Source organism: Lathamus discolor, chromosome 4, assembly GCF_037157495.1.
Source record: "Lathamus discolor isolate bLatDis1 chromosome 4, bLatDis1.hap1, whole genome shotgun sequence".
Taxonomy (NCBI): Eukaryota; Metazoa; Chordata; class Aves; order Psittaciformes; family Psittacidae; genus Lathamus; species Lathamus discolor.
Window position 1 is genome coordinate 84055245 of NC_088887.1, and position 24048 is coordinate 84079292.

At 37.5% G+C, this 24048-nt stretch overlaps 1 protein-coding gene across 1 annotated transcript in view; it reads right to left on the reverse strand.

The window, feature by feature from the left end:
* Positions 1–263: 263 nt before the first annotated feature.
* Positions 264–24048, reverse strand: part of UCHL3 (ubiquitin C-terminal hydrolase L3) — a 33435-nt gene continuing 9650 nt past the window's right edge. Inside the window, exons 5-7 of the mRNA XM_065678105.1 lie at positions 5903–5978; positions 2288–2346; positions 264–992 (exon numbers count right to left, since the gene is read on the reverse strand). Of these exons, the coding sequence (XP_065534177.1) occupies positions 909–992; positions 2288–2346; positions 5903–5978 (219 nt within the window). The 3' untranslated portion in view covers positions 264–908. The remainder of the gene's footprint in view (positions 993–2287; positions 2347–5902; positions 5979–24048) is intronic.

Here is a 24048-nt window from a genome sequence, read left to right on the forward strand (position 1 = left end):
AAGGGAAAAAAAGGTATATGACCATCATGGCTATCTTAAAATCTATAGCCTGTTTCTGTTCTTGTTACACCAAACTTAACTAGAACAATCATTATTTTTCTATCATTTATTCATTTCAGTTAAGTGAGATAAATATATTGCTGTATTCACCTGGGTGTGCCCTCCACAATCCTAACATTTGAATTAGCATTAATTACTAGTGGGGCTTTTCTGGGGCAAAAGATCCATGTTGGGTTTCCATATATACAAACAGCAAACACTGGTTTAACTAAAGCTTTTTGACAGTTTATTGACATGATCAGACTTGAGAAACAAAATGAAGTTTTATTCAAAATGTAGATTAAGATAAGTTTAAAATTATGTCAGTGCTCACCAACAGTAAGAAGAAACAGTCTTTTTTCTGCCTTTTTAATTCCACATATTTATTTATAAATAATGCACTGAAAAAAATGCCTTTGAGTCACCTGTAAAAGTTATTTATAATATTCTTTCATCATTATAATTAGAAGATGGAGATACCCTCACAGTTCAAGTTTTTCCCCATTAACATACCACATACTCCACTCAGAATGTTATCTGTGAATGATACAAAAGATAATCCTGCTCTGAGCTAGCTCATCATTACTATGATGAAATATAACAGACGGTAATTCCCAAAACTTTTAAGAGGGTGGAAGGGGGGAAAACCCACCACACAGAAGTCTTGCACAAAATGCATGCGTGTATATAAATACCCAAAGTTGCTTTAGGAACAAGCAGCAAGAAATAGCAAGGACAAATGCAAAGTTTATTCCACGTATGCCAACAATTAATCAACATGTTAGGGAAGTATCAAAATTTGTACTATTAACATATGGCAACGGTTTTATTGTTACAATGCATTGTATTATCCCCACTGGAAAAGGCTTTTAAGCTGCAGACAGTGCAATTGCATTAAATCTTAATTCTTCTGGGTCACGTTCCATGAATTTCTTGCAAACTTCTATTGCATCCTAGGAAAAAAGTAAAAAACAGAAAAAAACAAAACAAAAACCACTATAAATCATACTTATCAACCCCTCCCCTCACAACTGAAATATAAAGATATGCTTCATACAATCTGTGCTCAAAATGTTTTTTTTCCATAAAGGATTACTAAACAGTGTAGCAAATATATATAAACTGTACTTCTGATGTGTTACCATTATTCAAGATTATTTACAGTGCTCACATGGGCAACATAAGAGCAAAAGTTTTATGCAAAACCCTAGCAACAATGACTTTTTGTGACTGAATATTACTTTGTGTCACAGATGTGTTGCTTGTCTGACTTTCTAAATGCATCTCAGAAGTTTGCTGTTACTAGCACTGTTGTATTCAGAAATGTTCCCTTTGTCTCAAGATGAATCTAAGCTGGGGGGGGCGGGGGGGGGAAGTGAAAGATTATAAGTAATTCCTTCATCTAGCTTTAGAGTGCAATCTGGAGAACACATGTTAGGAGTAAAGCAGAAAAAAGCCACATATGTAAAAAGGAAGGCTTTATTCAGCTTCTCCCCCTGCCCAAAAAAGCACAAACTGTATGCAAGCTTTACAGACATTCGTCTATGCTACTAAACTATAAAAAGTTTTGCGTAGTTGGTTTTTAGTTTCTCTGGTTTCTTCCTTTTGTAAAGCTAATCCAGTCCGGATACCATAGAAGTCCGATCTACACACTGCCTTCTCTCAGCTTAAACTTTGCATCATTCTGTGGGGATGACAGTTCATCCTTCCAATTCAGTATATTCCTTTCCAATTAATTTCTCAACTCAATAACTCCGGACACAAAGAAGCACCCAAAAGAAGTCATGACACTGGAGAAGAATGATTGTTAGCAAGTGTCAGAAAGGAAATTAACTTCTGTCTAGCATGGCACCTACCAAAATATAACTAAAGAGAATGAAAAATTATCCTAAATTTTCATTCTGCAGATTTCATCTCATGTACAGTTTGAAAGGATCAGGGGCATATGAAAGTCTCAGCACAGAAGAAAAGTCAGTCTGGTCTTCTGTCATAGTCAACCCTTCTGACATTTATTTCTTCTTATCATGTTATGATACTCTGTCATCCAGAGTTACAACATCAGCATTCTGAAATAACTATTTTTAAACTAAGTAAACCTAATTTTGTCTCACCATCCCACTTGCTGTATTCCTCAGTCAACCATAATGTACAACCATGCCATACAAATATTTTTATAATTTTTAAAAATAATTTTTGTGGAAATTAACGAGAATTTTGTATTACAGCATTCAAGGTTTTCTATTCCTACCTCTAAAAAAGAATCATCGCTAGTTTCCCCGTGGTTTATTGGAAATGGCTTGCGCCCATCTGTTGAAAGACAAAGCAAGACTGAACAACACATTTATAAAATTAGAAAAGCTTAATTCTTCCAGTTAAAACTATTTGGACAGATTTTTTGTTCTTCACTTACAAAAATGCTACCTCATTTTTCATAAGAGAATCACACATGCTGCTAGCTATTCCCTGATCTCTCCTCCATGGCTGACTGCTTCAACAGGTGTCACTATGTGCCATCAGTCTGCTACATTAGAAAAACACAATCCAATCAAAACAACTTTTTAATATTTCATTTGAAAACCCTAAGCTGTAAGTTGCAATCGTTTTAGTGGTGGCGTAGCACTTTGCTTTCAAGTAAAGAAGAACAATTTCAGCTACACTTAACGGATGTACCCAGACAGACCGCTGTACATCTGTGGTCTCTGACAGCTGTGATCAGGCAGTCCACGACAGAACAGAATACCAGAACCATCAGTTTGACGAGTCTAGCATAACTGAAATGTTACTCTCATTTAAAAGAAATAAGCAAACAAACTCAATTAACTTCAAGTATTAAGACTTTCACATAATTTAAAAATGGTTACCATAATGATTTATATTTTCTGCCATTTGCAATGTAACAATGTTATTCTCAGCATTTTAAAAATAATTTAATTCACAGAAATACATTTCAGGTTACTTGTGAAGAGCTAACATTTTGAGAACATCTGTCAGGATATCCTAAGTATTTGCTAGACCAAAATTCCCTTTTGGCTCTGTCCTCCTTTCTAAAGACTCTTCCCTGCCCAAAGATTCCATTGAAGTTCACAACACTTTCAAAGTACTTTTTCATTAACTAAAAATAGATCGATGTTGGAAGACTTTTGGATTTACATGAACAAGAGGTTGTTCATTATTGTAACAGCCATGACTGAAGCTACAACCATGCAAAGGCCTCAGAACATGCCAGGAAAACAGAACTGAATGCCCTTTGCTATTACAAGTTTTCTTTTTTCTTTTTCCTGTTTTTTTTTTTTTTTTAACATGTATCTTGGCAGAACAGCATTTTAATTTCATGTGACTATAAATAACTTGTTTTCTGTGGCAAACACATAAGCATTTTGCATCCGTGTGCTTTCTTACCATTTTCTGCCGGTTAAAGCCCACATGTTGGCCACAGTGACTGAAGGCACTGAATCAACTGAAAAGCCTTCTATCAGTTTCCTACTTTTAAGTATTTTTTGCTTTCTTCTGCTGGTACATACAGAAGGTTTTTTAAGAACAAAAGGAAACTGTAGTATTGTCATGCCACTACATTACAGTGGAGTTAAATGCCCTTTTTTTTTTTTAATTATTATTTTAATTTAATAAGAAAAAGGGGGAAAAAAGTGGGTTTCATCTTGCATCATTTGTCTGGAAAATAGTTAAACACGATACTCATAGTTTGTACTGTGCTTTTTAAGTAGAGTAAATTAACACACAATAGAAGGGTAATGCAGAAATCATAGAAGCATAATAGTAGCACACAACTAAAAGAAGACTGAGCCATCCACACCTTGAAATTTAGAATAATAAAAGATTTATATTGCTTCCTACAGTAGTTGCCTCACTATTTGATCTGATTTGCTGACAGCCAGCCTCATAAAAATACAGAAATGTGTGCCTGTTGTTCATGATTTACCACTGATGATACTCTTTAGATCACCTTAATACTAACATAAACACTTCTTACACACAGCTTATATCCCAGGTTATGAATATTTGTCACCTGGTAAGGGCATTGCTTAATTACATTCTGATTTTCAAAAGAAAATATTCTCAGCAGAAAACACTGAAAAATCACATTAGGAAAGACCAGTGACTTGCGGTTTTCAAATCTTTATCTACTTGATAGTTTTTGAAGAGCCTGCAGCAAAACCTAGTTGCCCAGCAACATGTTTAAGATTGGAGTTATTAGGGAATATCTGGACAGAACTTGGTGCTACACAATCTCAAGAGGGGAAAAAAATAGCTGGAATTCAGAAAACAGAGACTACTGTTTTACAGTTAACTGTCTAGTAACCAAAAAAAGGTAGAAGAAAAATTAACAAATGAATTGCAGAGTATTTGTATCTGCTAGTATCCTGACTAGTACTCTGTTCTTGTGAGACCCCGCTTGGAGTAATGTGAGCAGTTCTGGTGTCCTTCACATAAGAAGGAAATGGAGCTGTTGGAGCAAGTCCAGAAGAGGACCACGAGGATGATTAGGGGTGTGCAGCACCTCCCGTATGAAGATAAGCTGAGAAAGCTGGGGCTGTTCAGCCTGGAGAAGGCTGCGTGGAGACCTCATAGCAGCCTTCCAGTACCTGAAGGGGGCCTATAGGGATGCTGGGGAGGGACCCTTCATCAGGGACTGTAGAATCATAGAATAGTTAGGGTTGGAAAGGACCTTAAGATCATCTAGTTCCAACCCCCCTGCCATGGGCAGGGACACCTCACACTAAACTGTGTCACCCAAGGCTCTGTCCAACCTGGCCTTGAACACTGCCAGGGATGGAGCACTCACAACTTCGCTGGGCAACCCATTCCAGTGCCTCACCACCCTTACAGTAAAGAATTTCTTTCCTTATGTCCAATCTAAACTTCCCCCATTTAAGTTTAAACCCATTGCCCCTTGACCTGTCACTACAGTCCCTAACGAATAGTCCCTCCCCAGCATCCCTATAGGCCCTCTTCAGATACTGGAAGGTTGCTATTAGGTCCCCACGCAGCCTTCTCTTCTCCAGGCTGAACAGCCCCAACTTTCTCAGCCTGTCTTCATACGGGAGGTGCTCCAGTCCCCTGATCATTCTCGTGGCCCTCCTGGGGACTTGTTCCAACAGTTCCATGTCCTTTTTATGTTGCGGACACCAGAACTGTACACAATAGTGACAGGACAGTGGGTAATGGGTTAAAACTTAAAACAGGGGATGTTCGGGTTAGGTATAAGGAAGCAGTTCTTCACTGTGAGGGTGATGAGGCACTGGAACAGGCTGCCCAAAGAACTGGTAAATGCTCCATCCCTGGCAGTGTTCAAGGCCAGGTTGGACAGAGCCTTGAGCAACATGGTCTATTGTGAGGGGGTTGGCAGGGGTGTTGGAACTTGATGATTTTAACATCCCTTGCAACCCTAACCATTCTATGATTCTATGACTACATCCTTTTAGTTTAAACTGCTATTTAATTATATAGCTAATGCTTCTGAAGTGGCATACAGTTTATTTATTAATGCCACAAGCAATCTGGGGGCAGAAATATAACAAGATTTTCCTCTCTGAAACTTTTGAGTGTTCGTCAATTCTTTCTTTGTCCTTATAAATAATAAAGGAAACTCAGAGGCAGTCTAGTATTCTGTACCATTTTATCTTAATAGGAGGGAGTTGAGGAAAGGAGAATCCAAAAAAGCCATGGGAAGAAGGCTGCAATAGTTTGACAGACCCCCCTGCCGCCAGCCCAGACCCTATGATGCATCTGAAAAGAACCAAAGCCCTATTTTAGATCAAGCAATCTCTCTCAAACTTTGGTAGTTAACATTACTACTTGTATTTGTTTCAAACAAATGGAGAAAGCAGATAAAAAGTGTTCTTACCCAATTCATAGAGATGACCACCTACGTTAACTAATGCAATAAAATGAAGATCTACTTTTTCATCTATACTTGGTGCCTGCAAGACAAAACAAAATAAAAATAAATTGTTTTCACTAAAACTCTTATCACAATAAGATTAATGTGAACGTATCATCACAATATGCAAAACACCTGGGCAAGACAAACAACAAGTGAGAAGCACATTCTGGATCTACACAGAATGGCAGCAGTCACACTGCAGAACATTTTGGAATATAAAGAAGCTTTGTGCAATGCACAGGTAAAGTATCTGGAAGTATTTCCAATTATAGCTCTACATAAAAGCTTTATTTTTCATTACTGAATTAGAAGTCTTATCAGCTCAAATACACTAACATTAAAAACAGATTTTCATATAAATAGCAACTCCTTCATTAAATCATCTCCCGTAACAAAGCGACGCAGGGCTGAACTATGAACCTGTAGTATTTTAAACCCAAAATATTCACTTGGTCGAATTATTCTTTTCCTCAGACGGTAAGCCACATATAGTACAGTTACTGTTCCCTCTTCACAGGTAGCCAAAAGAAACAGTTTACCCATCTTAGGTGTGGAGAAAGGAAAATAACTAGAGGTTCCCTGAAATTCCAAAGTGGCATTACAGCCATCATACCAAGAAAGGACCCGAGTGCAGTGACACGACATAAAGACGGTTACACTTGATAAAGACATCACCACTGTGATTGATGGGTTTATCCGCTCATCAATCTTTCTAGTCTGCAGCTGAGTCTCAAGCCACAATTTAAGAAGATAATGTTTGAGGGAATGGGAAAAGCACCTCAGTTTTTCTTAAATCATCAAGAATCTGACTCCTGTGACAATATATTTCATGCAATTTTCTTCCATCTTGTAATTACTGTTAGCCTTATGTGAATTTCTTGAAGGACCCGAAAACCCTAAGAATTTGCCAGAAACAGATTAAAATAAGTTGTAGAACCTTATAGTCATATCATGTTTTCAAGACTGGATTAAAAAATTCCTTTGTTCCTATGGTCATGACAAAAGACTTCAAAAGATGGTTTAAACTGAAGATACGTAGCAAACAACCAGAACACAATATAGCAAAAGACAAGAAGTCACCATAAGCCCTTCAATACATCAAGAATGCCAAAGAACAGAGTGCTACAGTAAGCCACGAGCTTACTGAAATTCTATGTAGCCAGCTCAAAAATGAGAGAGAAAGAAGAACAAAACAAAAAACCCACAAAACTTCCCATCACCCTCATTTGAGATGCATCTCCATGACCAGTTAAAGTGTGACAAGTGCAAATACCCTGTTTTATCTTTGTTTCACAGGGCCTAGAGCAGAGAAAGTGCATTCCAGCCTCCGAGGAGGAGGCAGCTATCAACAGGATAAGAGGACCTTTCCACCAAAACTCCAAGGAGTCTTTGCCCTATGGCATAAGTGAATTGCCTTTGAGAATTTTGTATTACAGAAGGCCAAATAGAACCAGGGCTTAGAAAAAAACAAGTAGACTGAGCAGCCTCAAGAGTTTGGCTACCCTAGTTGTAAACTTCCAAGGACCACAGGTTTCCATAACTTCCTGAAAATCACATGACAGTAGCTGGCAATCAATGGTACCTTGTTATTCCCATGAATCAACCAAGTTTTTACAAGGCATCTAAAGTGTGGTGCTACAGAAGTGTGCAGTTAAGCATAACTGAGAGTCCTTGTCAGATCCCACATTGCCACCTAATTCCCTTTGTAAATACGACTTCATGCCTGGTCACTTATCAATTAAACATAACAACTGGGCCAAGGAATTTCAGGGTTAGGGGAAAGACCACTGCTAGTTAGTCTCACTTTAGGAAGGAAATGGCTTAGCATTTAAAAGCTTTGAACATATGCTACCTGGGCTCAAACTGTCATTAACTAGAAGAGTTCAAAATACCACTATTTCAGAGGACTTCAAGATGGGGTAAATGCTCCATCCCTATCAGTGTCCAAGCCCAGGTTGGACAGCTTTGGACAATATGGTCCAGGGTGAGGCATCCCTGCCCATGGCAGGGGGGATGGAATTAGATAATCTTAAGGTCCTTCCCAACCCTAACCATTCTATGATTCTGTAATGCCGTGTTCAGGATTTGGTTTTGATTTTGAAAATACAGTTGCCCTTTTGAACATTTTTGAAGATTGGATTGTGTTCTTTGCCAGCTTCTTATAAACACCTTTTCTATAGGGAGGAACACTTGGCATGCTTGGAATGTCAAGCCTACATACAGCTAGAAGATGGATAGGGAAGCTATCAAAACAAGCAAGATTAACTTTTCATAGAATTTACTTGGAGACAGACTCCTATAGAATCCTGCTGAGCTTTTGTTTATGCCTAATCTAAATAACGTGCTCTCATGGTGCCATTGCCACAACCTGCGAGAAATGTTGTGGTTTTACGTTTTTAATTCCCCAGCCTCAGAGAACAAAAGTGCCATGCCACTTTTAAAGCTTCTGCCACATGGTGCAATGCAGACAGTCTCTTTTCCTTGTGACTTCTTTTCATATAATGTACAAAGCAGATCTATTATGTTGCTTGAAAATTTGGATTTCAACAATTTTTGACAATTATTTGCATAACCATAAGCACAGAGAAACAATAGGGTCTGAATAGTCAAGATGACCTAAAACTTTGTTCTAAAAATATTAAAAATATGTATTACAAATAAAAAACTTTTTCCCTGTGATGAATCTGATTCAAAATCCCTACACCACTCCTTAGGGGGAAAACTATCAAAAAAAAAGGACATCCATTGCACATGTGTGGATGCATATGCACGCACAAACACACACATGAAAAGAAGCCTAGTCAGGCCAATTCCTACTTCACTAGGAAGCTCTAGAAATTCTAACACCTGAAACAGAAATTTCGAAGGATTAGGAAGTGGGAATGGCAGCTTCAGAGAGATGGCTTTTGTGGCCTCCTTGAAAAGCTACACTTTTGGCCAAGTTTTCAGCTCCTAATAAACAGTCTGCCTGCATGCTTAAAATTAGAAGAGAACATAGCTTTAAGAAGTCTTCTTGCATGTTCATCACTAGGTAGTATTTTCAGAACAATTACAGAGTATTTTCTCTTGATTGTCCTTCTTGTCAAAGGCCACAGTAACATGAACATCAGCCAGGTGCTGGAATGACCTGTTCCTTTAGATTTTTTTCTTTTAGAAGATCACGCAATGTGCAAAAGGACACAGCAGATTTAAATGACCACACATCCAAACAAGGGAAGAGAAAGACAGGAGTCTAAATAATTGTCTAATAGGGATTTGGAACTAAGCTATGGGATTCAAGACTCATTTTTCCAGTCTTCTGAAGAACTGTGGCACATAGTGAAGAAAATTTCTATTTCTTTCCCATCCGGGAAAGACAGAATGAGGACAAATACCAGATATCTTTGGGAGCTTAAGTGAGTTTATGTAATCCTTTCAACCTTAGCATAAGAAACAAGTTTTAATAGTAGGGTTAGTAGACAAAAAAAAAAAAAAAAAAAAAGAATAATGATCAGTAGACTTGAAACTGATTTGAAGAGGAAAAATGCAAAAAGTTTAGTGCTCACATGATAGTTCCGAGAACATCTCAGCTGTAATTTGTGATATCAAGGTATTAAGACAATGCTCAATGGTAATAATATAGCATATTCCCAGTCTCACATACAAAACTAACAGCCAGGGTTGTTGTGTCTGCTAATTTTGGATACCGTAATAAAAGCACCTAAATTACCAAGCCCTGGTTTTTCACAGGATTTGACTGCCTTCTCTACTAACCTGGACATTCAAATTAAACAACTGCTGACTGCTGTGAGAAGTAAATTTCAGTTGACTTGTCTCAGATCAATACCCATCAGTTCATTCTATCACAAAAGCACCTCTACATTTCTTCATTTATTCTTCACTTCCAATCAGTAATTTTTAAAATGGCACTTCCCAAAGTTTTTACTATACAAATAACCCTTCCTACCCCCTCTTGTTGTACTAAGAAATGACTTAATTTTACCTTTCACCACTGCAAGCGGCTCTCTCATCACAAACTAAGACACTACTCTTTCCTGTTGTTGCACTGAGCTGCAGAAACTTAGTGGTAGCCCCATATACCACTGTTGGCCCAATCATATCAGCTGGTCTAGTAAAGTACATTTCATTACCTACACAGTTTATCTTGCTAATGCACTTAGACCATTATTCCAATCTAAAAGTCCATATTAAATTTTCATGCATTTCAAATCTTTTGATCTTCAAATGTTGCTAACTCAGAACAGTACTGTTCATCAAATCTGATGTGCAAATGGTTTCTTTTCTCCAAAACTGCATTTCCAGGACAAACACACAACTGGAAAAGAAAAACTGTCTTATTCTCTTGGACACACTGAACAAGTCCTCACTGCATCCTGCTTGAAATTTCTTTTTGGAAGATGGCATTATAAAAACAGGTTCAATGTTATATGAAAGATTTCAGACTACTTCTCGCAATGAAATCTTGTATTTTTATTGTTTCCTTACACTCGCTCTTGAGAGAAAGGAGTGAAGCAAGAACCAGTTTAGTAGAATGCTTTACATTACATGTAGTGACTGGGAAAGGAGAAAGCATCACCTGTGTTAAGTCAAGAAATTGGCATCAAGAGCCTGTTGGGTTCTGGAAGAACAGCGGTAATGACCAATAAGGAAAAGACAATTTTGAGAACCCTGAGGAATAAAAAGTTTCAGATGCATCCAAATGAAAGACCATAACAAAAGTAACTGAAATCTAAAAGAAAAAAACTTAGAGGGTAAACTATACAGTTCCACTCACAAGGACTTAGAAGAACTCAAAGGAAAACATACTCAAAAACTCAAGTTTACACAACGGAATGTTAGGTTTAGATTCAGCAGATTTCGAAGTAAAGAGGAAAAAGTGATGCAATTGATATTGGGTAGATTAGGTATCTCTAATTTCCATTGTGAAGCATAGAACATGCTTGGACAAATGTAACGTGTAGGCTTGTAAAAAGCATTTGAATCCTGGTTAAAATACTTTTATTAAAACAAAGACACTGGAATGATGATCACAGGTTTCAGCAAGATGCTTTCTGGCTCATTCTCAGAGAACAGCAACATCTCTGTTCATGCTCAATATTCTGCAGACCGTTTCACACTTGAACATACTTAGCTTAATGTAGATCAAGGTATCCTTTGTCCAGAATAATGAAAAAGAATTTCTATAGGAAAGCTGCTGAGGGTACTGTCTTGAGTGCAGACCCAAGAACGGACAAGAAGACCCTCTGCTAAGCATAGCCTTATGTATTTTTCTACTGTGATGTCATTGTAGACAAGCTGTCTCAAGTTTACTAACTCTGTCCCCAACTACAGCTAGAAATATGCGAGTGTCATATGAAGTTCAATTCCAAGATGCAGGACAGTAGCATCTGATTTTGAATGAGAGGTTGTTAAGCAAGAAACTGAAATTCAGAGATGGCTCTATCAATGACCAGAGTTTCAGGATACAGAATGTTTATAAAAACACAACTCTCCATTTAGATCCATAAGCAAGAGGGATTATTCAGCAGTATGCTGCTCTAAATAGGTATTCCTGTTTTGTTTTTTTAAAGACTGGGAACTTTAGTCTGACAGAAAAAGTAAATGGGAGAAAACAAAGAGCCTGTTTTCCAATTTGAAAAGTAAAGGAAAGGAAAAAGAATTAGGAGAATAGCTTGACATATAAAGGCCTGCAAAATGATCCAAAGGCAAGCAGAGATACTAAAAGAGGAGAAGAGCTGAAAGAATAATATCATTACAAGAACTGAAGAAAATTCAACACTAGTAATCAAGCATGTTGTTACCTTAAGTTTAAAATTTTGCTACATCTACTATTACTGCAATTTATCGGTTTGTTTTGTTGTTGGGGTTTTTTTTCTTTTCTCTTCCCCATTGCATAAAAAGTTGTATTGGGTCTGGCTGAGCTGGAGCTGCTCTTCCCCATAGCAGCTCTCTCAGTGCTGTGCTTTGTATCGGTAGCAAGAAAGGTGTTGATAACACACCACTGTTGGCTACTACTGAGCAGTACTCACACAGCATCAAGCTGTATCTACAACATTCCCCCATCTCACCCAGCAGGCTGGGGGTGGGAAAGATCTTGGGAGGGGCAGAAGGGGACACAGCCAAGACAGCTTACCCAAACTGACCAAAGGGATATTCCATACTGTACGATGTCTGTTCAGCAATAAAAGCAAACAGAAGGCAGGGGAAGGAAGGGGGCATTCTTTATTACAATGCAATCACAAGGTGCACTGAAGCCCTACTTCCCAGGAAATGGCTGGACATTACCTGCTGATGGGAAGTAAAGAATAAATCTTTTGTTTTCCTTTGCTTCCACATGTGACCTTTGCTTTTGCTTTATTAAACTGCTTTTATCTTGACTCCTGAGGTTTTTTCCATCTTATAGTCTCCCCACTGTCCTGCTGAGGAGAGGAGTGACAGAGAAGCTTGGTGGGCATCTAGTGTCCAGACAAACTCAACCCCCACAAAAGTCAAAGAAAGTTTTTAAGTGGGCACAGTACGTTTACTTAAGGAGCATAAATACTGTCTCCCGTAACTAAAACTTTTGCTCTTAGTTTTGAAACAATCAATTTTCTGTTTCTCAATGTTTAAGCAGTAGAAACGTATTTAGAATTGCAGGAAAATTCAACTGTATTTTAAAATATACAGGATGTTGTTCCCCCTCCTTTCAGTTTAAGTGCATAGATTTCCTAATAAAAGCAATACTAGAACATTTTCATAAAATGCTGAGACCATTTCAGCCTCTCTGCACATCTTTTGTACACAGAACGATCAGTGGTATACTAATAATACTTGTTGACAGGCATTGACAGGACAAAACTTGAAAGACAAGGTAGCATTTATTAGCAAGCCAACAGAGTGCTTTAATGCCAAAAATGCTGCCTGATTTTCTGCATATTAAACTAATTTACATATAGTTTGTGCGTTCTTGAATCTTCTTGGAAAGGCATGTTATACAAAAGTGTAAAGACAAAAACAACATTTTAGTTACCAGTAAGTATCAGGCTATACTGTATTCAGTGATAAATCTTTGCATATAGGACTTATCTGTCAGATGGAGAAAGTGAAGATCTCAGGGGAGTTAACAAGTAATATTTAAAACTATTTTTAGCAGTAAGCTTCAGTTTTGCCAGGTAAGAGTTGTAGCAAAGGCCACTTATTTTTTAATTAGTTTTTTGAACATTTTCAAAGCAAATGCTCGCTGCTAATGGACAAGCAGTTCTTTTAGAAATTTTCTGAATAAAACCCTCAACTTGCTAACAGTGGCTTTCTGGTATATTCACACCAGATTATGTTGTAATGGCCATCCTTGGATAAGTCATGATCTATTTAGCACAGAAGTAAACTCGTGGTCAATTAATGTTTTTGTTCTAGGCAGGCACATGCAAGCTCAAGTCTTCCTCAGTGAGTCTTTTGTTAACAACAAGCCTATATAGGTCAAATCCAAACTAGATCCCAGTGTCAAATTACAGAAGTGACAGAGAATTTTCCAAGTTCTGCTAAGCAAACAAAAATAACCGCACTGTAAAATGTCAGAGTTTGCCAATGTTAATGGCACAAATACTAAATGAGGGGTAGGAAGCATGAGTTGGGGAGAACTTAACTCAGCGCTAAATTCCATGCCTCCTCAGTGTATTTAAATAGCTCCAAATGGTAACATCAAGAACGTTCCTCAGTTCTGAAGATTACAAGAGAGCTAGATATTTAATAATAGCAATTATTATTCACATAAAGAGAAAGGAGTCTGGGAAAAGGTCTCATATTGAGATACTTATGAGGATAAAAATATAAAAGCTATAAAGGAATGGAAGCATTTGGACACTAATTTTTAATAGCAGTAAAACATTAAGAAAGATTTCCACACCTGGAAAGACAGCTCTGTAAGAAAAAGGAAAATAGTTGGACCACAGTCAGAATAGTTATTTCACCTCAGTAAAAAATCCACATACCTCAAATAAGAATTTCTAGTAACACAGGTGAAATATGGTCATTGGCAAAGAATGATAAAAAGAAAAACACTGTCCCAATTTTTTATTTAAGACTATTCACTTCTATGCATCAAGATTATTTATTTTTTGGGGGGAGTGTACTAGAAGTGTGATCCCTCCATAAAAGCAGGATGAAGTTAACACTAAACCACTCTTTCAGTTTAGTGTTTCTGATGGTGGTCATAGGACAGTTTAGAAATATTGGCTGTTGTGTGAATATAATGTCTTTCTATGTTTTCAAGATATATTTGTGCCCTGTGAGTGGAGAAGGAAAAAAGTCTAAGTATGCTATTTGATGACAAGCTTTTCTTATTAGGACGTCTTCACCTTCAATTAGAATGTCTGTCTACAAACTGGATAAAGAAACAGATGTCAAGTGACAAAATAAGCCAGCCCCTTGGACTTACATGAAACATTTTGTCTTTACTGAAATACACAGGGACCATTAAGCAAGGCTTAGAATGAAAGAAAAGGAGACTAGGTTTAGGATATGAGAACATAAACCAGGTCTCAAACACAGAAGAAATAATATCATGTGACAAAGAATTAGAAGCTCCCTGGTTTAGCACATCCAAATGAAAGATCATGAAGATGAGGTGAAAAGAAGAGGCTGGATGTAGAGCCTATGGCAAAAAGAAAAAAGCCACTTCATGAAAGGCAAATTTTGTCTGTGCTTTGAAAATGATTTGGCACATGTACTGAATAAAAAATACCTGGACAGCAAAGCATGGAGTGATGTACTTTTGCTGTCTGATATGGGGGAAAGAAAAAAAAAAAAAAAAAAAGGAAGAAAAAAAAGGGGGGGGGGGGGAGAAAGAAAGCCTAAGAATGGTTGAGAAAAGACCCCAACAAAAAATGATGCCTTGAAGACTGAAGTTACATGGCTGAAGGCCAGTCGTGTCAGAGTAAGAAAAGACTGAAGATGGACTACACTTACAACAGAATGAAGCCCAACAGATGGAAGGCGTATCAAGGGCCGCCAACGACGAAGACGGATTGACGGACTGGTAGCCTTTGCAGGACCTACATGATTACGTTTGGCCCAGGAGAGGGATGCAGAGTGACACAATGGTGAAGCCTTCGTTCTGCTGTGGCTAACCTGAGGCTGCGATGAGGATGGTGGTGAAGACAGCGAGGACGATGACGACTACATAAACATTAAAAAAGAACATACTTAGCCCACTTACACTTGAATTAACATACCTAAAAAGGCAACAGCAAAGGTGTCCACTGCTTATTGTACTGTCCTTTAACTGATTAAATCACACAGATAATAATCAAGAATGTGTGGAGTTTGAATGAGAAGATAAAAGAACAATGAAAATAAGCAAAGACATGGTCCAAATCTGAAGTTTATCACCAGATAAGCTAGAGGTTATTCACACCCAGTGAACTTCATAATATGAACATGAATTAACTGACTCATTCAAGAGACAAACTGTTGGAAAGTGTGAAGGGAGGGTTATTTAAGTATTATCTCAGGGAAGGAATAGTTGAGAATAGCATGGGATCAGTTTTGTCTACAGCTACAAAAACCATGAGCAACAGTTCTTTGGTAATTTAGGAAAATTAGGTGGTGCTACTCTGGGGTTTAAAATGAATCAAGCAACTATTGTAACAGAACTCAGATTTTCTTTACTGTTCCATGTCTAACATAAAAGGAAAGCAAAGGAAAAGGGAAGCTTACCGTGGTGAGGTATGCAACTTCCTAAGTTTTTCACCTATTCTTCTAAAATAGCAGGCCAGTGGCAGTATTGCCATTAACACTCAGGATCCCTTTAGTATCCGTGGAAGCAGTAGGACTATGTTAAACCATTCAAATTGTTACTATTAGAAGAAAGACCACAGAAGTATTAAAAATGACTCTCAGCTGCGGCTGACAAAGTTACAGTAAATATATTAAGACCAGAAAGGACCATTGTGATGATTTAGTTTTGATCTTCTGTCCCACACAGGCCACAGGACCAATCAAGTCGACGTTTTGTTTGGATCAGAACGTACTCACAGAATGAAAAACAAATGTTCAAGCTTAACAATTATTTTTTTTTACTACTGAAATAAAACAGATCAAAATTTAAATCAATCCTGTCTATAGCTACACAGACAATAGGCAACATATTCATACGGTTTACTAAATACATCAGTGCTAAATGAAAAGGCAGCCTTTTTAGTCCTGATTAATGATGATATGAACATGGATCAATGGATTACATTAGTTCATCTGGCCATGATGGCAAAATCAGGGGCTCATCTTCGGCTTATCACCCACCATTCTTTTCCCCTGCCGGCACATATAAAACCCCCCAATGTAATCTTTAAGTCTTTCAGAGAACCTCTCACCTTGTGTCATGAAATAAACTTTTATCTTTTGTGCTAATTACACAGCTTTTATCTGGCCTCAGAACCCAGGCTGTCCTGTGTTGATGTCTCATGCTTTACTATCTCTTGATCTTTTTACACTGCCTGCAGATTTGGGAGTATATTTATGTTTTCCTCCATGTCACTGATATAAGCTGTTCAACAGTATAGTTCTTCAAAGTAATCCCTGTAGAACTGCACTAGCAAACATACTTACACATCAATGATCCTCCACTTGTCTGCACTAAGATCTGCCATCTGCTTGTGAATCCATTAAAATTACTCAAGCAGAACAGAAACTGCAGTTCCTTAAGGTATGCCCCACATTATGCATTCAATGGATTGATTCCAGTAGACTGCAAAAACTGAGCATTAGACAGCTTCTCTGGAAAAAAATATTTTCACTTTTTAATCAATGTATAAGTGCCAGTCAAAACCATTTACTTTCTTTGTATTATTTATCTTCTTTCTCATTCATTTTTTTCCCCCCTTTTCCTACCACTCTTGGTAGGAAACTGGTTCTTTCTGCTCCCATATTGCTGACCTTAAAGACAAAGACAGGGATGGAAATTCTTCATGAAGAGCAAGCATCAAATACAGTAGAAACTGTAGAGGTCAGAAATAAGCACGGAAAGTTACCAAGACTCGTAACCTGTCCAGAGGATAGAGTTTTCCACAGGTTTGCCACAGGTGTCATTTTTCCAATTAGCTTCTGACTTTCAAGCATTCTGATCCACCCCTAAATCTCAGCAGCTCCACATAAAAAATGCTAAAACCAGAAAACCTCCAACCCAAAAAATGTAATTATATAAAGAAAGAGGAATTTAGCAATGACAATACTTCTATGAGTCAGAGACGCTTTCAAGAGTTTAATGGCTATTACAGTTTCTGTACTACTGATTTTTTTTTCTTTTTGAATTCTGCACTTGAAGAACCAATTTAAAATGAGACATTTTACATTTAGATAATGTATCAGATGGCTTTAAAAACAATTTATCCTCAACTTGCCTAAGAAAATTCCAAAAGATGACTGGTAAAACACTGCTGCTTAAAGTCCTCAGAGTTCACTGACCTCCCTGTGGAGGGAGTACACTGTAAGATCAGAACCTGCTGTGGGGCAGAAATTTAAGAGCTTTGCAAACTAGACAGTTCATGATAAAAGGCAGCACAGACTACATTACATTTTACAATTTTGTAAGCTGCTGCTGAAGACAGGCTGAGGAAGTTGGGGCTGTTCAGCCTGGAGAAGAGAAGGCTGCGTGGAGACCTCATAGCAGCCTTCCAGTATCTGAAGGGGGTCTATAGGGATGCTGGGGAGGGACTCTTCATTAGGGACTGTAGCGACAGGACAAGGGGTAACGGGTTAAAACTTAAACAGGGGAAGTTTAGATTGGCTATAAGGAGGAAATTCTTTCCTGTTAGGGTGGTGAGGCACTGGAATCGGTTGCCCAGGGAGGTTGTGAGTGCTCCATCCCTGGCGGTGTTCAAGGCCAGGTTGGATGAAGCCTTGGGTGGGATGGTTTAGTGTGAGGTGTCCCTGCCCATGGCAGGGGGGTTGGAACTAGATGATCTTGAGGTCCTTTCCAACCCTAACTATTCTATGATTCTATGATTGTTGGTCTTCCTGGAATTTGCAATATAGTAACTGTTCACTTAGAAACAGTTATAAAACAGAAACTAAAAAACTTGTTGAGATTTGGAATTTACTCTGGCTTTGATGGATTCCATTGACTGTAAGCTGTTAAACTGTATACTTCTGGTGTTTAAAAACCTTCCTGATGTAATTATTATGAAGCCATTAACAAGACTTTGAATACTATGAAATTTAATATTTCTTTGATTGTACAGGGATGACTGGAATATTGGAAGATGTTCTTTATAAAGCCTTTTTTACCTTTGTTACCATTTTTATCACAATTCCTGACTTTTACCATTCTTGTTTTCTGGCTAATATTGCTGAAATAATGAGAATATATTAAAAACACCCCCTGTGTGAATGTAATGAGACCAGAAAAGACTTTAAGCTCTCAAAACTAAATTTATAATCTGGAATGAAGTTTAAGGCAACTAATATTTTTGTATTTCTAGGTCAGTATTTGTCCTCGTTTTAAATTCCATTTATTAAATTCTTTATCTTTTATTTCCTGTATTAGTAGGCCCCATAGTGAGATCAAGACAAATATAAATTTCCTCCACACTGAAAATACACTTTTGCTCACTCATACATATTTTATGAGTGAAATTTAAACAGACTATACAGGGATTCTGGAAAAGCAAAGTTAATACTGGATAATGTCTAATTAACAAGGTTGCAATCAAAGGCCATAAAATTCCATGCATTGTTTTAATAAGTATGAATTAAGCTGTGTCAATTGAAGTTTTTGACTATTAAATAAAAAAAAAAAACATAATTACATGCCAATATTAATATGAAATTAATGTTGAGTACACATCTCCAAATAAAGGATACAAAGTCATACATTTCACATTTAAAATGTGGAAGACAAATCAAGAGACTTGAGACACTATTTAAGCAAGACTTATTAACAACTAGAAACTGCAGAGAAGAGAGAATTAGACTAACTTCACAAGAAGAAAAGATCAGAGGAACCTTTTTCTGCCTGAAAATTGCAGCGGGTCAAGTATCTGAAGTGGTAAAACAAAATCATCCTATAAAAAAGCAAGCACATTACATTTATGGTTTGTAATGCAAAAAATACTTTATAAACAAGCTAAAAGCTTCATGGAGTAGATCCAAAAATATGTTCAAGCAATTATTATCTGCCCCAATCTAAAACTCAATCCTATATATAGCTATTATTAAGGCCTAGAGCCATTTAAGTCTAAGATCTAACAGAAACACCTATAAAGTTTGCTAGGCACCAAGAGCTGTACTTTTCAGCTTATCTAAAAGTGCAGAAGTTTGATTGTGGTGAGTAGCTCATGATTTGGCTCATGCCCAAACCTGTCAGGTTCTAAAAACAGAGATTTGTCTGCTCATCTTGTCTGGGGAACCCAATCCAGCAAAGTACCTTAGTCCACGTCTAATGCATTGAAGACCTGACAGGACAAAGTGATGTCTGGTACTGCATGGCCACTTTTTCTGAAGGTGAAATATTTATTAGATTAACTTGCTAGTGGTTACAAAAATTCATCTATCTGGAAGCTCAAGTTCAGAACTTTTTTCAATGGAAAGTTCAAGCCCATGCTCTTTCTTCAAAGCAAGCTTCCATGCCTAGCAGCTGACAAACTATGCTAGGACTGCTGCTTTCTTCTTTCCTCCATTTTGAGCTTGTGTCACTGTGTAGAAAGAAATGCTAGCTGGACTGGCAGAGATCAAATGAGCTTTAACTGTACACCAACACCACTGGAAACTTGGGAAACAGGAAGGAGATACAATACTTTTAGGTGTGTCTTTGTTTCGTATGCACAGCACTGGGATCAGAGGCCCTGCCACATGTTCTGCAGCTGCTCAGTTGAGTCAATCCATGAGTGTGAAATAGCTCTTCCCAACAAAGTGTTTGTGGCCTCATTGTACAGTTCCCATACAGTAAGCCCTGTAGCAGAGATGGGGGAGGGTTGAAGTGACAATAAAAAGTGCAACTTTTCCAGACGAATGAGCAATAAGTTATTATTTTTAAGATTATAATCAGAGAGAATATACTTAACATATATCATTTTTCCCTGCCACCTTTTGAGGCTTTTTTTGTTGTGCTGAAGTAATTGCTCATTACTGAATTAAACAGTGTTTTAAAGGGTCTGTATTACAGTTCAAAGTGTAATAGTGTTTTTCTTCCTTAGAAGTCATTACTCTTAGCAGTTTTTTTCACATGCAACTTAAATCTACGCATCAAACTGGCTGAGAAAATTCTCTCCTTCCTTCACAAGTGTTCTTAATCTTTTAACAGCATTTGAAGCCTGTTTTGGTGGTGGTGGTGGTGAAATCTTGAGAGACACTAAGTTCCTTCAAGCTTTTCTAAGAAGATAAGCAGCCAGATAAAGGAAGTATTCCACAGAGGCCGAAGCTCACGAGCTCATCTCCAACACCACAGAATTCACACCAATGAGACATTTCAGCTTCAAGAAAAGCCTTGCTCCTAACCAGAACTTCCTTACATGCAACAAAAGTCTGCACAACATGCACATTCTTAGGAAGTTAAGGTTCATAAACTCCACTCCTCACAGAGCAACTTCTTTTGTCAACAATAAAATTATCAGCATTAATATGCATTGAAACAGAGACTACAGTTTTTAAACTGAACTGGGCTACATCTGCTAGCCAATCAACTGCTGCATCCGTAAGTTTGATTAAGGTTTCAGCAGCTGGTAAAAAGAAAAGCTTTACAGTATTCTCCATGTCAGTTTAATCCACGATTAAGTACAGATAGTATCACAAGAGTATTACTTTGCTAGACATATGGGTAAAGACAGAGCTTAGGACGAGAAAAATGGTGAGATCAGAGTGCCCAAAAAAAAGGGAAAAAAGAAATCTTATCAAAATTAGTGATATCTTATCTCCCTCTGAAGACCTAAACTTCAGTTCTATGGGCTATGTTAGGCAAAAGTCAAGCTAGATTATCACAATGGTGACTTCTGTGATCAAAGATTAGAAAATTACAAAAAAGTTCCAAAGGTTAGGGAGCTCTCCAAAACCTAAATTAACTGGATTTTTTCTAAACAGTTTTCCCTCTGCAAGGTTTGTTTTTCTTGAATAAACTGAACAGCATTGTTGCATACCCAATTTAGTGGGAGGTGTCCCTGCCCATGGCAGGTGGGTTGGAATTAGATGAGATGGTAAGGTCCTTTCCAACCCAAATCACCCTGAGTGTATATTTTTAGAATGCTTCCTTGAGCAAAGTCTGTCGATGCAACATCAATTCTCCAAGTAGTTTTAGCCCACTGCCTACCTTCAGCCATAGTGGTAAAATGTTGGGGCAGTCCTAAGGATTGTAAGTTCTTGTAATTTTTATTATCCCAAATTAGTGGTTGGGTAAAGAATAAAACAGAGAGCCAAATAAGTTTCTCTTCTCCCTGAGGGAAAGGGGTAGAGTGTGAACTCAACCATCACCTGTCATACTCGGCCTGCTAAAATTCCTGTGAGCAAACAGATGGTTAGAGCCTGCTGCCTGCGGTCTCTTACACAAATAGTGCAAGCACAGCACTGGAGGTGTTACAGATTGGAGAGATGCAAAACAACAACGAAAAAAAAAAAAAAAACCTAAAAAAAAAAAACCAAACCCCAAAAAACCCACAAACCAAACCCAAAACTTATGGCAGTTGGTTGGTAGAGATGTTGGATGCAAAATCACAGAAACATTTTGTTACTTTCACTTTTTATTTCTTATATACTTGTTATTTAAATTCATGGGCTGCCTTATGGGTGCGAATATCCTCTATAGTTACATTCCATCCTAGGTATCAGAGTTACTTCATACGGATTTTACAGTTCAGCATAAGACCCAGAATAACAATTCAGAGCAACACTGTATTAATATCTTATTAGTTATTTGCTCAGTAAAATTGCTTATAAATCAGATTGATGCATGTATCAAACCCTGATGCATTAAATAACACAGCAATGCAATGAGTTAAAAACTAATCAAGTAGCATTTCCAAAACGCTTCATATAATTCTATAGTCCATTTTTATACTTCTACTGTGTAGGCTGTAAAAGAGAAAAAGCTATAGCTAACATTTTTAGGCAACTTCATTGCCTTTAGAGGACAGATTACATGCTTGTTCTGTAATGCTAAGCTAAACAAAAATCAGAAACAGTTATATAACTGATTTGATATTCTCCCGAGATGCAAATGTTTCTTTACAAGACTATGGGTTATTCAGAAGAAACACTGAGGAATATGGGATGTTTTAGAAAAAAAAAAATAAAAATCCCACCATATGTTCTTGGCAGGAGTGAAAAGGAAGCTCCTTTATGCCTCTTCTCTAACAATAAATTGTAATGCCCCAGGGAACCAGGGATCTTTGAAAGTTCAAGTTTTATAGCAGCTGAGAACAGAGTGCACTGACTCTAAGCTCTTGCCAATGTTAACGACTGTTACTGTGATCAAAGTCTAATTTGGTGCATTCCAAGGAAGATTACAGTTCTCAAGACACACTAAACAAGTTTACAGACTACAGTTTGCAGTTATGGTTTGAGTTAAGGAAGGAATCAAGCTGTAGCACCTTTTTTTAGTGGCTGCCAAGTTCAATCCATGTTAATATTATTCCCGGTAATACTTGTGAACAAAAAGTTTATCTAAGTAAACATAGCGATGCGCACAAGTACTTCAGGATTTTGTGAACATCTGAGACCAGTTATTTCTTGTGACTTTTATACTGTCAAACACCAATTTTGATTTTCAAAGGCTAATTTTTCCACCATAAATATTTTTGACAGAGGTCTAATGAGGTGCAAGAATGTTCTTTCAATTTAAGTGGCAGCTCAGATGCAGCACCTCAGTCTGCTCAGTCCTGAGCCTCATTTAGCCCAACATATAGTTCTAGTAGTCAAAGCTGTCAGTGGGTAAATAGACATACGAAGTGTATTAAAAAAATCCCAAACAACCCAAACCAAATGAACAAAAAAAGCCCAGGAGTTACAGAACCCAAGACAGTATTCTCTGTGCTCCCTGAAATAGTTGATATATTTTATATTGCAGTTCTCTCTTCCATAATAACTAGTAACTGAAATACTGTAGGTTAAACTTCATTTAGTTGCACAGTCTCAATAGCCTCTAAGGAAAAGAAAGGAAAACCAGGAATTTGAGATCTCCTAATTTTCTGCCGTAAACTTAGGCCATGAACACAATCAAACTCTTATTATTTCTCTAACCAATATTTAACACAGGTATTTCAAGTGGCCATTTCCCTTTAATTTATTTGCTTGATTGAAACATTATTTTGAGCTGTGTTGTAACATTTAAAAGAAATCAACTTCCCAAAGACCATAAATCATATTCTGCTAAGCAGTAATGCATAAACCATGCTAAAACTCCCCTGTCCAAAAATATTTTAACCACTAACACAAAAGCGGTTCCATATGCCGCAAGTACCACAAGACATAATAAAAAGTTCACTCTATCATTTGAACTTTATAACAAAAAGTGATATAGAAAGCCATTTGTCAGCAGTCGGTAGTATCATGATGTTGCACAAACAGCCTGCCAATTATTTAACACCACAACTATTTGAGTATTTGCTGTGCACAGAAGCAAAAGCTGATCTAAATATAGTCTGCTAAGCCTCCTCCTCTCTTCATAGGCATGTGCTCCTAACACTTCTGCGACACCATTAGCTCCTGTAAGTCTATAAGATGAGCAGTTTCAGGAAGCTGTTTGGGAAGCTGAGGGAAGACAGAAGATACTGTAGATAGTCTGACAATCCAGAATAATTTCAACAACCACAGACACACACATACACCTGGCTAAAACTTCAGATACTATTACCAAGGTAGTACTTCAGCAAGACTAGGCATGTCAAAGCCATTAGAAATGCAGAAACTGAATACGGATTATTCTCTAGGTCTAATTCCTTGAATAAAGGCCAATAAAGTACTTTTTAAAAGACTAATATGGTATAGCTCTCCATTTTCCTTACTGTAGAATTGAGCTGTAATAAAGCACTGGATACGGATGTCAGTAATACAAGAGCAGAACAAAAATCTTGCGACTCACATTATTATAGTCATATACTAAAAGGGTCATTTATTTCAAGAATCAGTACAGATAATATTTTCTAACTGGA